Source organism: Oncorhynchus tshawytscha, linkage group LG09 (genome assembly GCF_018296145.1).
Source record: "Oncorhynchus tshawytscha isolate Ot180627B linkage group LG09, Otsh_v2.0, whole genome shotgun sequence".
Taxonomy (NCBI): Eukaryota; Metazoa; Chordata; class Actinopteri; order Salmoniformes; family Salmonidae; genus Oncorhynchus; species Oncorhynchus tshawytscha.
In genome coordinates this window covers 3,832,499-3,847,831 of record NC_056437.1, presented here as the reverse complement: position 1 = coordinate 3,847,831, position 15,333 = coordinate 3,832,499, and the positions used below count along the sequence as shown (strand labels likewise).

Here is a 15,333-nt window from a genome sequence, read left to right as displayed (position 1 = left end):
GGCTACTGGGATGTTGTACTGTATCTGTTATAGGGCTACTGGGATGGATGTATCTTGTAGGGCTACTAGGATGTTATCTGTATCTGTTATAGGGCTACTGGGATGTTGTACTGTATCTGTTATAGGGCTACTGGGATGTTGTACTGTATCTGTTATAGGGCTACTGGGATGTTGTGCTGTATCTGTTTATAGGGCTACTGGGATGTTGTGCTGTATCTGTTTATAGGGCTACTGGGATGTTGTACTGTATCTATGATTAGGGCTACTGGGATGTTGTACTGTATCTATGATGTTAAAGGGCTACTGGGATGTTGTACTGTATCTGTTATAGGGCTACTGGGATGTTGTGCTTTATCTTGTGTTTCCTTGTCTCAATTGTTTGCCTAATTCATGTAGGGGTCGGCCAGAGGAAAATGCCATTCTCAACAGGAAACGGCCGAGGATTGATTATCCAGCAGAGTTCCCACAGAGACCAGGTTACTATTACTACCATATGAATTGGTACAGTATGAAAATGATCTATGTCCCTAATGTCACCCTATTCCCTATATAGTGCACTACTTTAGACCAGAGCCCTATGGAACCCTATTCCCTATATAGTGCACTATTTTAGACCAGAACCCTATTCCCTATATATAGTGCACTATTTTAGACCAGAACCCTATTCCCTATATATAGTGCACTATTTTTAGACCAGAACCCTATTCCCTATATATAGTGCACTATTTTAGACCAGAACCCTATTCCCTATATATAGTGCACTACTTTAGAACAGAACCCTATTCCCTATATATAGTGCACTACTTTAGACCAGAGCCCTATGGAACCCTATTCCCTATATAGTGCACTACTTTAGACCAGAGCCCTATGGAACCCTATTCCCTATATAGTGCACTATTTTAGACCAGAGCCCTATGGAACCCTATTCCCTATATAGTGCACTATTTTAGACCAGAACCCTATTCCCTATATATAGTGCACTATTTTAGACCAGAACCCTATTCCCTATATATAGTGCACTACTTTAGACCAGAACCCTATTCCCTATATATAGTGCACTACTTTAGAACAGAACCCTATTCCCTATATAGTGCACTACTTTAGACCAGAGCCCTATGGAACCCTATTCCCTATATAGTGCACTATTTTTGACCTGCGCCTGCCCACCATTTGGGCACATAACTACTTATTGTATTGGGTACAGTATGTTGTTTATTATAAGGACAGGAAATGCCAACCCGATGGTCAGTCATGAGCAGTAGATCTGTTAGGAACAAACCATGGTGCTGAAAAGTGGAGTCATTTATCAAACATTCCTACATTCATTACTAAATTATGCTGTACGTAAATTATTGGGATTTATTTAACTGTCGCACACAACATAAATAAATAAAATCATGTTTTCATTGATAATTCAGAGCCATATTATATCTGTAAGGGTGTGAACGAGCACCACAACCCCTGCCTGAAACTCTCCACATACTGTGGTAACAAAAACACCCTCTGTGGTAACAAAAACACCCTCTGTGGTAACAAAAACACCCTCTGTGGTAACAAAAACACCCTCTGTGGTAACAAAAACACCCTCTGTGGTAACAAAAACACCCTCTGTGGTAACAAAAACACCCTCTGTGGTAACAAAAACACCCTCCGTTCACCCTCTGTGGTAACAAAAACGGCCTCATTTGCTGTATGGTTTGTAGATGTTGGAAGGGGGCCATTTATTTTAATTTTATTTCACCTTTATTTAACCAGGTAGGCTAGTTGAGAACACCTTTATTTAACCAGGTAGGCTAGTTGAGAACACCTTTATATTAACCAGGTAGGCTAGTTGAGAACACCTTTATATTAACCAGGTAGGCTAGTTGAGAACACCTTTATATTAACCAGGTAGGCTAGTTGAGAACACCTTTATATTAACCAGGTAGGCTAGTTGAGAACACCTTTATATTAACCAGGTAGGCTAGTTGAGAACACCTTTATTTAACCAGGTAGGCTAGTTGAGAACACCTTTATTTAACCAGGTAGGCTAGTTGAGAACACCTTTATATTAACCAGGTAGGCCAGTAGAGAACACCTTTATTTAACCAGGTAGGCCAGTAGAGAACACCTTTATTTAACCAGGTAGGCCAGTAGAGAACACCTTTATTTAACCAGGTAGGCCAGTTGAGAACACCTTTATTTAACCAGGTAGGCCAGTAGAGAACACCTTTATTTAACCAGGTAGGCTAGTTGAGAACAAGTTCTCATTTACAACTGCGACCTGGCCAAGATAAAGCATAGCAGTGTGAACAGACAACACAGAGTTACACATGGAGTAAACAATTAACAAGTCAATAACACAGTAGAAAAAAAAGAGTCTATATACATTGTGTGCAAAAGGCATGAGGAGGTAGGCGAGTAATTACAATTTAGCAGATTAACACTGGAGTGATAAATGATCAGATGGTCATGTACAGGTAGAGATATTGGTGTGCAAAAGAGCAGAAAAGTAAATAAATAAAAACAGTATGGGGATGAGGTAGGTAAAAATGGGTGGGCTATTTACCGATAGACTATGTACAGCTACAGCGATCGGTTAACTGCTCAGCAGATGTTTGAAGTAAGAGACTTCTCACCAACTTCAGCGATTTTTTTATTTTTATTTTTTTTTTTAAATTTATTTTTAAATTTTATTTATTTCAAAATTTATTTATTTTGTATTTTATATATATATATATATAATTTTTTGCAATTCGTTCCAGTCAAGAGGCAGCAGAGAACTGGAACGAAAGGCGGCCAAATGAGGTGTTGGCTTTAGGGATGATCAGTGAGATACACCTGCTGGAGCGTGTGCTACGGATGGCTGTTGCCATCGTGACCAGTGAACTGAGATAAGGCGGAGCTTTACCTAGCATGGACTTGTAGATGACCTGGAGCCAGTGGGTCTGGCGACGAATATGTAGCGAGGGCCAGCCGACTAGAGCATACAAGTCGCAGTGGTGGGTGGTATATGGTGCTTTAGTGATAAAACGGATGGCACTGTGATAAACTGCATCCAGTTTGCTGAGTAGAGTGTTGGAAGCAATTTTGTAGATGACATCGCCGAAGTTGAGGATCGGTAGGATAGTCAGTTTTACTAGGGTAAGTTTGGCGGCGTGAGTGAAGGAGGCTTTGTTGCGGAATAGAAAGCCGACTGATTGATTCTCGATTGGAGATGTTTGATATGAGTCTGGAAGGAGAGTTTACAGTCTAGCCAGACACCTAGGTACTTATAGATGTCCACATATTCAAGGTCGGAACCATCCAGGGTGGTGATGCTGGTCAGGCGTGCGGGTGCAGGCAGGGTACGGTTGAAAAGCATGCATTTGGTTTTACTAGCGTTTAAGAGCAGTTGGAGGCCACGGAAGGAGTGTTGAATGGCATTGAAGCTCGTTTGGAGGTTAGATAGCACAGTGTCCAAGGACGGGCCGGCCATGATCGTTCAGATAAGAAAGTGCAATGACAAATTTTGATGACATTTCTGTAGAGCTGTGGGCAGAATGTTGTATTTTTCAATGATTCTGTTCAAACCATTAGATTGATGTTTCTATGGCCTACCTTGGTTTAGGCTCTGAGATCCATAGATTGATGTTTATATGTGTTTTTATGGCCTGCCATTATTATAATCCCGGGTGCGTCAAACACCTGTTTTGTGATTTGCCGTCAAAGTCCAAATGTATAAATACCGAGCTTTGGACAGCTGGTGCGCACAAGGTTTGGAGTATTTGTGTGTGCGCGCGACACCTTGATAAATGTGGCCACGGGAAATAAACAGAAAATGATGGCCGACGTTCTGCGGTCAGAGGTGATTGGACGGCCACCTGCTGCGCATGGCCAACGTTGGTGTTGGTCTGTCTTGTCCTTTTATTGGTAACAGGATCTGAACGATATAATGTGGTCTTGAAAACTACGTGGAGTTTCAAATGAAAGCTCAGTGGATCCATTCATGCAACCATATGGACAAAAGGTTGAATCCAGATGAACGATTGTCTACTGTTACAACTATGGGTTACTATGGGTACATGTAACTGTCTACTGTTACAACTATGGGTTACTATGGGTACATGTGACTGTCTACTGTTACAACTATGGGTTACTATGGATACATGTGACTGACTGCTGTCTGAATGTCTACTGTTACAACTATGGGTACATGAAACTGTACTGTTACAACTATGGGTTACTATGGGTACATGTGACTGCTGTCTGAATTGCATATGATACTATGGTATTTGGTATTGTAATGTTTTCCACTATTTGGGATGGTATTGTTATTAATCAGAGTATGGTTTTATATCACACAATGTTAAGTAGTATATTATGTATTCTTTGAAGTATGTGTTCATACGTACTGATTCAAGATCGTATTGACTTCTGGTGACTGACTATATCAGGACCAAAGGTTTAGGAAACCAGAGCTAGTATATCTACTGGTGACTGACTATATCAGGACCAAAGGTTTATTAAACCAGAGCTAGTGTATCTTTGTAGACAGAGAGGTGTGACATCGGGACATACTCGCCAGTCAGTGAATCAGCTTCTCTCTCTTCGCACAGGCTTTACACTGGACCCTCGCAACCCGCCAGTTGACCGGTAAGTACCTCACAACAGACTCACCTTTGACCCCAAATCTAAACCCTAGCCCATAGGCGCGTGTGTAGCTTGGAGAGGATTGGGTAGGGGATAAGCAATACAGTAAACCTTTCACCTGGCCTATCAGGGCAAGACAAAGCTGGTACCATATTGCTTCCATCAACCCAGTCCTCTTAGTGCTCCACAAGTGACAAGTGGTCGATTTTAGGGCGTGGTGGTTCCTCTCCACCAATCATTCCCAAGTCGTCTTCTTTCCACCAATCATTTCCTTGCCCTTCCTCTCTCCACCAATCATTCCCAGCCCCTTGCCCTCCCCCAACCAATAATCAGTCCATTTTTTCCCCAAGGCGGTTCCCCACTGGAGTGAGGAGAGATGTTTTTCTCAATGGGGTGAGTTCAGGGGCACCCTGCTATTGATTTCAGTTATATATTAAACTGTCATTGATATTAACATGTGGTTCATTTGATGCCCAGTCCTATTGATAGTAACATGGTGTGGTTAATATGATGCCCAGTCCTATTGATAGTAACATGGTGTGGTTAATATGATGCCCAGTCCTATTGATAGTAATGTGGTTAATTTGATCCCCAGTTATATTGATAGTAACATGATGTGGGTCATTTGATCCCCAGTCCTATTGATAGTAACATGATGTGGTTAATTTGATGTGGTTAATTTGATCCCCAGTCCTATTGATAGTAACATGTGGGTAATTTGATCCCCAGTCCTATTGATAGTAACATGATGTGGTTCATTTGATCCACAGTCCTACAATGATTACATGAGAGAGTTCCACCACACCATTGGGCAGCCTACTCCTTGGCAAGGAATGGTATGTTAAAAATGATTTAGAATGTACATGTTACATGTTCTAGAATCTACAGTAGATGCTAAATGTTCTAGAATCGGTCATTGTCCCTAAGCAATTTGTATGTCTAGTCCTAAATGTGGGACTTGGTAAAAAATGTCCATCTGATGCTAGTGGGAATTTATCATACCATCCTGGTCAGCAGCATACCACTGTGCATCCCACTGCAGGCTTACTTCTGAAGCTAAGCAGGGATGGTCCTGATTGGTCCCCGAATAAGAGTAGGGGTGTCCCTCATATCATCACGGTCACCTAATTATCCGCAATTTACAATTGGCTTATTCATCCCCCTCTCCCGTGTTGCTATAAATGAGAATGTGTTCTCAGTCAACTTAAAAAAAATTAAAATAAGGGTCAAATAAAATATCAATCTCCCTCTTGCCTTCATTATGTGCTTTCAGTAAATTGACCTGATGTCTAAATATGCTCAATCTGAATGATAGCGGGTGATCTTCATCTAGATTGGTTGATGCCAGTATCTGATGGTATGAAAGATATTTGTACTGTGCTAGATCAAACTGTGCTGAGAATTAAAGCAACTCGCCCCAGCTTTTCACCCTGAAAAATCTACTATTTACATATTATTCTAACAAATGCCCCTCGTAAGTTTATAGCCAATGGGGTATTTGCCAACGAGTTCAGTAACCATTGTCCCGTTTCCTGTGTTAAACTTACTAAATCTCACTTGCGCGTTATTACAAAGAGACATTGTAGGAATTTTATCTTCTCTGGATATGTAGGGACGGTAGCGTCCCACCTGGCCAAAAGCCAGTGAAAATGCAGAGCGCCAAATTCAAATAAATTACTATAAAAATCAAACTTTCATGAAATCACACATGTAAGATACCAAATTAAAGCTACACCTGTTATGAATCCAGCCAACATGTCAGGTTTCAAAAAGGCTTTTCGGCGAAAGCAAACGTTGCTATTATCTGAGGATAGCACCTCCATAAACAAAAGAGAGAAACCATATTTCAACACTGCAGGCGCAACACAAAATGCAGAAATTAAAAATATAATTCATGCCTTACCTTTGACGAGCTTCTTTTGTTGGCACTCCAATATGTCCCATAAACGTCACAAATGGTCCTTTTGATCGATTAATCCGGTCCATATATATCCAAAATGTCCATTTATTTGGCGAGTTTGATCCAGAAAAACACCGGTTCCAACTTGCGCAAAGTGATGACAAAATATCTCAAAAGTTACCAGTAAACTTTGCCAAAACATTTCAAACTACTTTTGTAATACAACTTTAGGTATTTTTTTTATGTAAATAATCGATAAAATTGAAGACTGGATGATCTGTGTTCATTACAGGAGGAAAACAAACTGTAGCTTTCTGGTCACGCTCCTCTAACAAACTACACTTGAGTTACCCTCGTTCAAGATGGCCGTACTTCTTCATTACACAAAGGAAAAACCTCAACCAATTTCTAAAGACTGTTGACATCCAGTGGAAGCGGTAGGAACTGCAAGAAAGTCCCTTAGAAATCTGGATTCCCAATGAAAAACATTGAAAAGAGTGACCTCAAAAAAACAAAATCTGAATGGTTTGTCATCGGGGTTTCGCCTGCCAAATAAGTTATGTTATACTCACAGACATGATTAAAACAGTTTTAGAAACGTCAGTGTTTTCTATCCAAATCTAATAATAATATGCATATTTTATCTTCTGGCGATGAGTAGCAGGCAGTTGAATTTGGGCATTTCATCCGGACGTGAAGATACTGCCCCCTGTCACCAAGAAGTTAATGAGCCACATTTTTTTTGTCTGAGCTGGGGTGGTTGTCGAATGTCACTGACTCGGATCAGGCCCTTAATTGTTTTATTTCCCCGTCTAACTATGTTGCAGATAAACATGCACCGTACAAAAAGATATGGGTAAAAGACTGATTTAATCCTCGGATTACGCATGACTTGCCTGAGAAATTACAGGAACGAAATATATCTTGGGTTAAGACTAGACGGACTGATTCTACATCTGATTGGCAGCCTTTCGGGCATTTGAGAAATAGATGTTCATCCCTGATTTAAAAACCAGATTAACATATTCCTTGAATTGTATATTAGAGAGTGGGGGTAATCCAGACAATTTCTGGAAAGTGGTCAAATATTTGACTGCCTCTGGTCCCATACCAGACAAAATTGACATTTTGTGGTGCTTTTAATAACCATTTTTGCTTCAGCAGGCCACCTGTTTGAAATGATATTCTCTGGAAATTCATCTCATTCCACTAGAGGGAGACCTTTAGTCACCTAAGAACAGATTGGACAGAATGATGCACAGACTCACATTTTATTTTCACTTCAACCACTTGATGTCTAAGTGCTTTGGTACAGATTGATGTTAATTAAATCCATAGGAGCTGATTCACTTGATTCCTTCTAACTGCAGTATAAAACCACGGGAGCTGATTCACTTGATTCCTTCTAAATGCAGTATAAAACCATAGGAGCTGATTCACTTGATTCCTTCTAACTGCAGTATAAAACCATAGGAGCTGATTCACGTTCTGCTCCAGTTACTGGAGAACATCTGAGCTATATATATATATATTTTTTTTTTTACTTGACGATTTGTTTCTGGTGATATTCCTAAAATATGTCTTTCCCCTACATAAAAGGAGGAGATCCTTCTGACTTCGTTTATTTGGAATTTGGACGGTAGTTATCTTGCCTTTTCCAAAGTTTTAGAATCTCTGGCCAACTGATACCTAATAACTTTTCTTTTTTTTTTCACTTCCTCTATTCGTAATGTGCACCAATCCGGTTTTAGACTTGGACATAGCAGTGTTTCAGCTGCTTGTTTCAGATCAGTGTCTGTACTGTATAAACCTGTCAGCAACGGGCGTGGCTGAAGTAGTCCAATCCACTCATTTTTGAAGGGGTGTCCACATACTGCTGTGTGTGTGTGTGTGTGTATATATATATTTAGTGTTGATACATCTCTATCTAGTTTCATATATCTACATCTCTATGGTTTGATTGATCAAAAGAGAAAAATGCAGCTAAACGAAAGACCTGATTGGTCGAAACAGGTTGCCGTATGCGACCTTCTGTAATATAACAGGCTGATCTGCTCCTACCTTTTTAAAATATTTTTTGGGGGTGAATAGTTTATCTGCATCACACTGACCACTTTATCAACCTGCCATTCAGGGGACTTTTTCTCCACTGACCTGTTCATCCATTAATTGTATAAATCTAATAAGGTGCTCCTTTTCGTCTGTAGGCACAGTACCCTGGGATGGAGCAGCAACCTCACCACCCGTTCTACCAGCACCATCCTCCTCCTCCCCAGTCACACCCACCCTATGCTGGGCAACACCCTGTACCACACGACGCCCGCTTCAGAGAACCTGTACCACACGACGCCCGCTTCAGAGAACCTGTACCACACGACGCCCGCTTCAGAGAGAAGAGACTTGTCCGCTCCTATAGCTCCAGTGTGGTAAACGCTTATTTCTGTCTGCTCTGATGTGATTACTTGTTTTAAAAGAGGACATGGAGGGCAGTGGATGTTGATTTAAAAACGCAACAGAAAATTACAAATGAAGACTTAACTTCTTGCGTCGAGCCATCCGGGATCGTGAATACAGCCTCAAGCTCATTACCATGAAATTAATATGCTAGCTCTCAAGCTTAGCCTTTTGTTAACAACACTGTCATCTAAGATTTTCAAAATATGCTTCTCAACCATAGCAAAACAAGCATTTGTGTAACAGTATTGATAGCTAGCGTAGCATTTAGCGTTAGCATCAGCAGGCAACATTTTCACAAAAAACAGAAAATCATTCAAATAAAATTATTTACCTTTGAAGAACTTAAGATGTTTTCAATGAGGAGACTCAGTTAGATAGCAAATGCTCAGTTTTTCCTGAAAGATTATTTGTTTAGGAGAAATCGCTCCGTTTGGTGCGTCACGTTTGGCTAACAAAAAAAACAAAAAATCAGTCATCAAAACGCAGAACTTTTTTCCAAATTAACTTCATAATATCGACTGAAACATGGTAAACGTTGTTTAGAATCTATCCTCAAGGTGTTTTTCACATATCTCTTCATGATATATCGTTCGTTGAAAGCCTCCTCTCTCCTCTCAATCACTGGATGACTGCGTGCAGCTTGTAGATTACGCACCAATTTAGACAAAGGACACCGGGCGGACCCCTGGTAAATGTAGTCTCTTATGGCCAATTTTCCAATGATATGCCTACAAATACGTCACAATGCTGCAGACACCTTGGAGAAACGATAGAAAGGGCAGGCTCATTCCCGGTGCATTCACAGCCATATAAGGAGACAATGGAAAACAGAGCCTCAAAAATTCTGCCCGTTTTCCTGGTTGAAGTTTCATCTTGGTTTCGCCTGTAGCATGAGTTCTGTGGCACTCACAGATAATATCTTTGCAGTTTTGGAAACGTTAGTGTTTTATTTCCAAAGCTGCCAATTATATGCATAGTCGAGCATCTTTTCGTGACAAAATATTGCGCTTAAAACGGGCACGTTTTTTTATCCATAAATTAAAAGAGCGCCCCCTATATCCAAGAAGTTAAGGGCTGAATTTATTACTTTAGTTTTTTTATCAATATAAAGAAGAGCTTTTATCAACTTCCACTGAGTGGCTGGATATCTTCGTCACTTCAGTTTACTCCTCATGCACCTTGTTTGGAGCCAGTGTTCCCTTGTCTTTTGTAGTGAACATTTGTGTTGCCATACGACGAAACTGTGGAAATGTTTCATTGAGTTACAATACAGGTGTTATGAGTTTGCTTCACTGAGCTCGTACTTGATAGGTGTCCAGTGCCCAGCCTACCCATTCACATATCAAATGTTCACGTCAATGTGTTAAACTTCCCCCCTCTGGACATTAACTAGTGACATCTCTCTCCCTCTGCAGCATGACTATGATATGCGCGTGGATGACTTCCTGAGACGGACCCAGGCCGTGGTGACCAGTCGCCGCAGCCGTCCACGGGAACGAGACAGGCAAAGGGAGCGAGAACGGCCCAGAGATGCCCGCCGGGACCGAGAACGTGGACGCGACCGGGAGAGAGACAGGATCAGGGACAGGGAGAAGGAGAAGGAGAGGGGGCACTACAGGAGATAATCAGGGACTAAAATCAAACAGCAAGTCCTGCAGTAGTTTATTTTACCGCGTTTCCTTTTTATAAATAAGCTGTCTTTTTAAGTGATTGTGTACTCTTGTTTTTTTTAACTTTATGTTGTCAAGTCATCCGCTCATGTGTATCATAGATGCAGTGTAACTGAACAAAGGTAATACCAGGAGAAAGTGGTTTGTATTTGTTTCTTCCTTAGACCCAGACAGACAGTAATGACTTTTTAGATGTTTTTCATGCCACGTTCTCTTTTTATGTTGTTCATAATTGTACCTGGTTCACATTAAGATGTTGCTACTTAAAGGGGTATAATTGAGTTGTACTGAATCTGTTGTAGTAAGTCCCTTTAGTTACCTTGTCTTTTTAGTTTCAAGCCGTTGCATTTTTTTTTCTAGTTTTTTTTAACCGGTCCAGAAGCAAAAAGCAATATTGTCTGTCTAGATCTTGATTTTCTGAAGTTTAAATCCAGACTCTAATCAGTGCTGTAAGGCGATGAGAGAATGTTTGCTTGGGGGGGGGGGGAGTATGTTTTGAAGGTCTGTTTTGTACAACAAAAATACTGTGTATTTTACTACTGTCGTCAGTTGATAAGTAAAAGACTGGTCTGGATTGATTCACTTTACAGAAACTGTTTTTACTCAGAACTGAGTATATTTTTAAGGCATTCAAACCTTTATAAAACCAGTCATAACACCTTTGCGTGTTGAAGTATAATAAATAATAAAACGCTTTGCATCACGTTGAACATCGTAATCAATGCTTCGTATATATACTGATAGGGGGCGCTGTGTTGTTCGTATATATACTGATAGGGGGCGCTGTGTCGTTCGTATATATATATACTGATAGGGGGCGCTGTGTCGTTCGTATATATACTGATACTGATATACTGGGGGCGCTGTGTCCGTATATATACTGATAAGGGGGCGCTGTGTCGTTTGTATATATACTGATAAGGGGGCGCTGTGTCGTTTGTATACTGATAGGGGCGCTGTGTCGTTTGTATATATACTGATAGGGGGCGCTGTGTCGTTCGTATATATACTGATAGGGGGCGCTGTGTCGAAGTCACCGTACCGCCATCTTGGCACTCCCTCACCATTTGTAAAACATCTATTTTAATTTATTACAGACACCTGTAAGAGTGTAAAGTGACCCGGTGCAGAAAGCCTAGCGGTTAAGCGCGTTGAGCCAATAACCGAAAGGTTGCTGGTTCGAATCCTCGACCGGGCAAGGTGTAAAAAAATAAATAAAATCTGCCGTTCTCCCTTTGAACAAGTCAGTTAACCCCCAACAACAACTGCTCCCCGGGTACCGATGTCGTGGATTAAGGCAGCCCCCCCCCCACCTCCCTGATTCAGAGGGGTTGGGTTAAGTGCTGAAGACAGTTCAATTCAATGCATTGTTGTGCAATGTATCCCCAACCAACTGACTAGGTATCCCCAACCAACTGACTAGGTATCCCCAACCAACTGACGAGGTATCCCCAAGCAACTGACGAGGTATCCCCAAGCAACTCGACGAGGTATCCCCAAGCAACTCGACGAGGTATCCCCAAGCAACTCGACGAGGTATCCCCAAGCAACTGACGAGGTATCCCCAAGCAACTGACGAGGTATCCCCAAGCAACTGACGAGGTATCCCCAAGCAACTGACGAGGTATCCCCAAGCAACTGACGAGGTATCCCCAAGCAACTGACGAGGTATCCCCAAGCAACTGACGAGGTATCCCCAAGCAACTGACGAGGTATCCCCCAAGCAACTGACGAGGTATCCCCCCAAGCAACTGACGAGGTATCCCCAGGCAACTGACGAGGTATCCCCCCAAGCAACTGACGAGGTATCCCCAGGCAACTGACGAGGTATCCCCCCAAGCAACTGACGAGGTATCCCCTTTGTGTGACAGAGAGAAGTGTTTGCAGTGCTGCTGGTGGAAACGTCATTTCGCCTAGTCATCCTTTTAAAGCAGCCTTCAGGTACGGGTGTTAATGGTGTCAGGGTAAATGTATAATTTCATTAATTACTGGAATTGATTTGTACATCTTACTGTAGAAATTACCAGGCCTACTGTACATCTTACTGTAGAAATGACCAGGCCTACTGTACATCTTACTGTAGAAATGATCAGGCCTACTGAACATCTTACTGTAGAAATGATCAGGCCTACTGTACATCTTACTGTAGAAATGATCAGGCCTACTGTACATCTTACTGTAGAAATGATCAGGCCTACTGTACATCTTACTGTAGAAATGATCAGGCCTACTGTACATCTTACTGTAGAAATGACCAGGCCTACTGTACATCTTACTGTAGAAATGACCAGGCCTACTGTACATCTTACTGTAGAAATGACCAGGCCTACTGTACATCTTACTGTAGAAATGATCAGGCCTACTGTACATCTTACTGTAGAAATGACCAGGCCTACTGTACATCTTACTGTAGAAATGATCAGGCCTACTGTACATCTTACTGTAGAAATGACCAGGCCTACTGTACATCGTACTGTAGAAATGATTTTTGAAAACTAGTCTAGGTTGGAACTGTTACTGTTAAAATATAAGTAATAATTATTATTCTGGACTGGAATAAACTGATTTGAAGCAAGATGTTTTTTTTTTAGGCAAACACACTCCCACAGTTCTGGGTTCTAAAGCAGGAAGGCACCACATATCTATGTGAGTCAGGGTTATCAACTCTTCACACACAAAAAAAACAAGTACAGAAATAGTCTCATTGCTGATTATGATCTCAGTGTTGTGCTGGTAAAAACTGAGCCCGGAATAGACCTGCTTGTTAACTTCAACCAGCCACACACTTCTCATCAGGTCTGTGTGTTTGTTTTTCCAGGTCTACATCTGTGTGATGTAATCAATCAGTTTATTCTAGTTTGGAATAAAATATATGTGTTGTATTTTAAACAGCAACAGTTCCAACCTAGATTTTCTTTCAACAATCATTTCTACAGTTTATTTAACCTTTTATTTAACCAGGAAGGGCTCATTGAGATTAAAATCTCTTTTTCAAGAGCGCCCTGGCCAAGATAGGCAGCACCAAGTCATTACAAAAAATTAGACAGACAACATGAAAAACTACAAGTAATCCAGTAAAAACCATAGAATTCACAAAAGTATAAAACAGCCAATTAAAAACACTGACAGGTCAGGGAATCAGCCTCCAAATCCTTCATCGGTGATTTAAAAACACCAATCGGGACAAGTTCTTTCAGTTTAAAAGTATTTTGTAAGGCGTTCCAAGACGATGGCGCAGAGTACATAAAAGCCCTTTTACCAAATTCAGTTCGGACATTTGGTACAGTTAGCAGGATAAAGTCCAGCGAACGAAGAGAGTAAGATGTACAGTAGGCCTGGTCATTTCTACAGTAAGATGTACAGTAGGCCTGGTCATTTCTACAGTAAGATGTACAGTAGGCCTGGTCATTTCTACAGTAAGATGTACAGTAGGCCTGGTCATTTCTACAGTAAGATGTACAGTAGGCCTGGTCATTTCTACAGTAAGATGTACAGTAGGCTTGGTCATTTCTACAGTAGGATGTACAGTAGGCCTGGTCATTTCTACAGTAGGATGTACAGTAGGCCTGGTCATTTCTACAGTAGGATGTACAGTAGGCCTGGTCATTTCTACAGTAGGATGTACAGTAGGCCTGGTCATTTCTACAGTAGGATGTACAGTAGGCCTGGTCATTTCTACAGTAGGATGTACAGTAGGCCTGGTCATTTCTACAGTAGGATGTACAGGCCTGGTCATTTCTACAGTAGGATGTACAGTAGGCCTGGTCGTTTCTACAGTAGGATGTACAGTAGGCCTGGCGTTTCTACAGTAGGATGTACAGTAGGCCTGGTCGTTTCTACAGTAGGATGTACAGTAGGCCTGGTCGTTTCTACAGTGTACAGTAGGCCTGGTCGTACAGTAGGATGTACAGTAGGCCTGGTCGTTTCTACAGTAGGATGTACAGTAGGCCTGGTAGGATGTACAGTAGGCCTTCTACAGTAGGATGTACAGTAGGCCTGGTCGTTTCTACAGTAGGATGTACAGTAGGCCTGGTCGTTTCTACAGTAGGATGTACAGTAGGCCTGGTCGTTTCTACAGTAGGATGTACAGTAGGCCTGGTCGTTTCTACAGTAGGACGTACATGTACAGTAGTAGGCCTGGTCGTTTCTACAGTAGGACGTACAGTAGGCCTGGTCGTTTCTACAGTAGGGCGTACAGTAGGCCTGGTCGTTTCTACAGTAGGACGTACAGTAGGCCTGGTCGTTTCTACAGTAGGACGTACAGTAGGCCTGGTCGTTTCTACAGTAGGACGTACAGTAGGCCTGGTCGTTTCTACAGTAGGACGTACAGTAGGCCTGGTCGTTTCTACAGTACGTACAGTAGGCCTGGTCGTTTCTACAGTAGGGCGTACAGTAGGACTGGTCGTTTCTACAGTAGGGCGTACAGTAGGACTGGTCGTTTTCTACAGTAGGGCGTACAGTAGGACTGGTCGTTTCTACAGTAGTACAGTAGGACTGGTCGTTTCTACAGTAGGGACAGTGGTTTCTACAGTTCAGTAGGACAGTACAGTAGGGCGTACAGTAGGACTGGTCGTTTCTACAGTAGGGGCGTACAGTACAGTAGGGCGTACAGTAGGACTGGTCGTTTCTACAGTAGTAGGACTGGTCGTTTCTACAGTAGGGCGTACAGTAGGCCTGGTCGTTTCTACAGTAGTA

General features: G+C 41.7%; 1 protein-coding gene across 2 annotated transcripts in view; it reads left to right on the top strand.

Annotated features, from left to right (window-relative positions):
* The window catches only part of LOC112257310 (YTH domain-containing protein 1-like), a 37,808-nt gene extending 26,460 nt beyond the window's left edge, over nt 1–11,348 (top strand). The window contains exons 10-15 of one of the 2 annotated variants that reach the window (XM_042326388.1): nt 379–476; nt 4,578–4,614; nt 4,962–5,004; nt 5,382–5,447; nt 8,719–8,937; nt 10,384–11,348. In XM_042326388.1, the coding sequence (XP_042182322.1) occupies nt 379–476; nt 4,578–4,614; nt 4,962–5,004; nt 5,382–5,447; nt 8,719–8,937; nt 10,384–10,593 (673 nt within the window). In that variant the 3' untranslated portion in view covers nt 10,594–11,348. The remainder of the gene's footprint in view (nt 1–378; nt 477–4,577; nt 4,615–4,961; nt 5,005–5,381; nt 5,448–8,718; nt 8,938–10,383) is intronic. The other variant, XM_042326390.1, reaches the window with a different exon arrangement.
* Nucleotides 11,349–15,333: the final 3,985 nt, after the last annotated feature.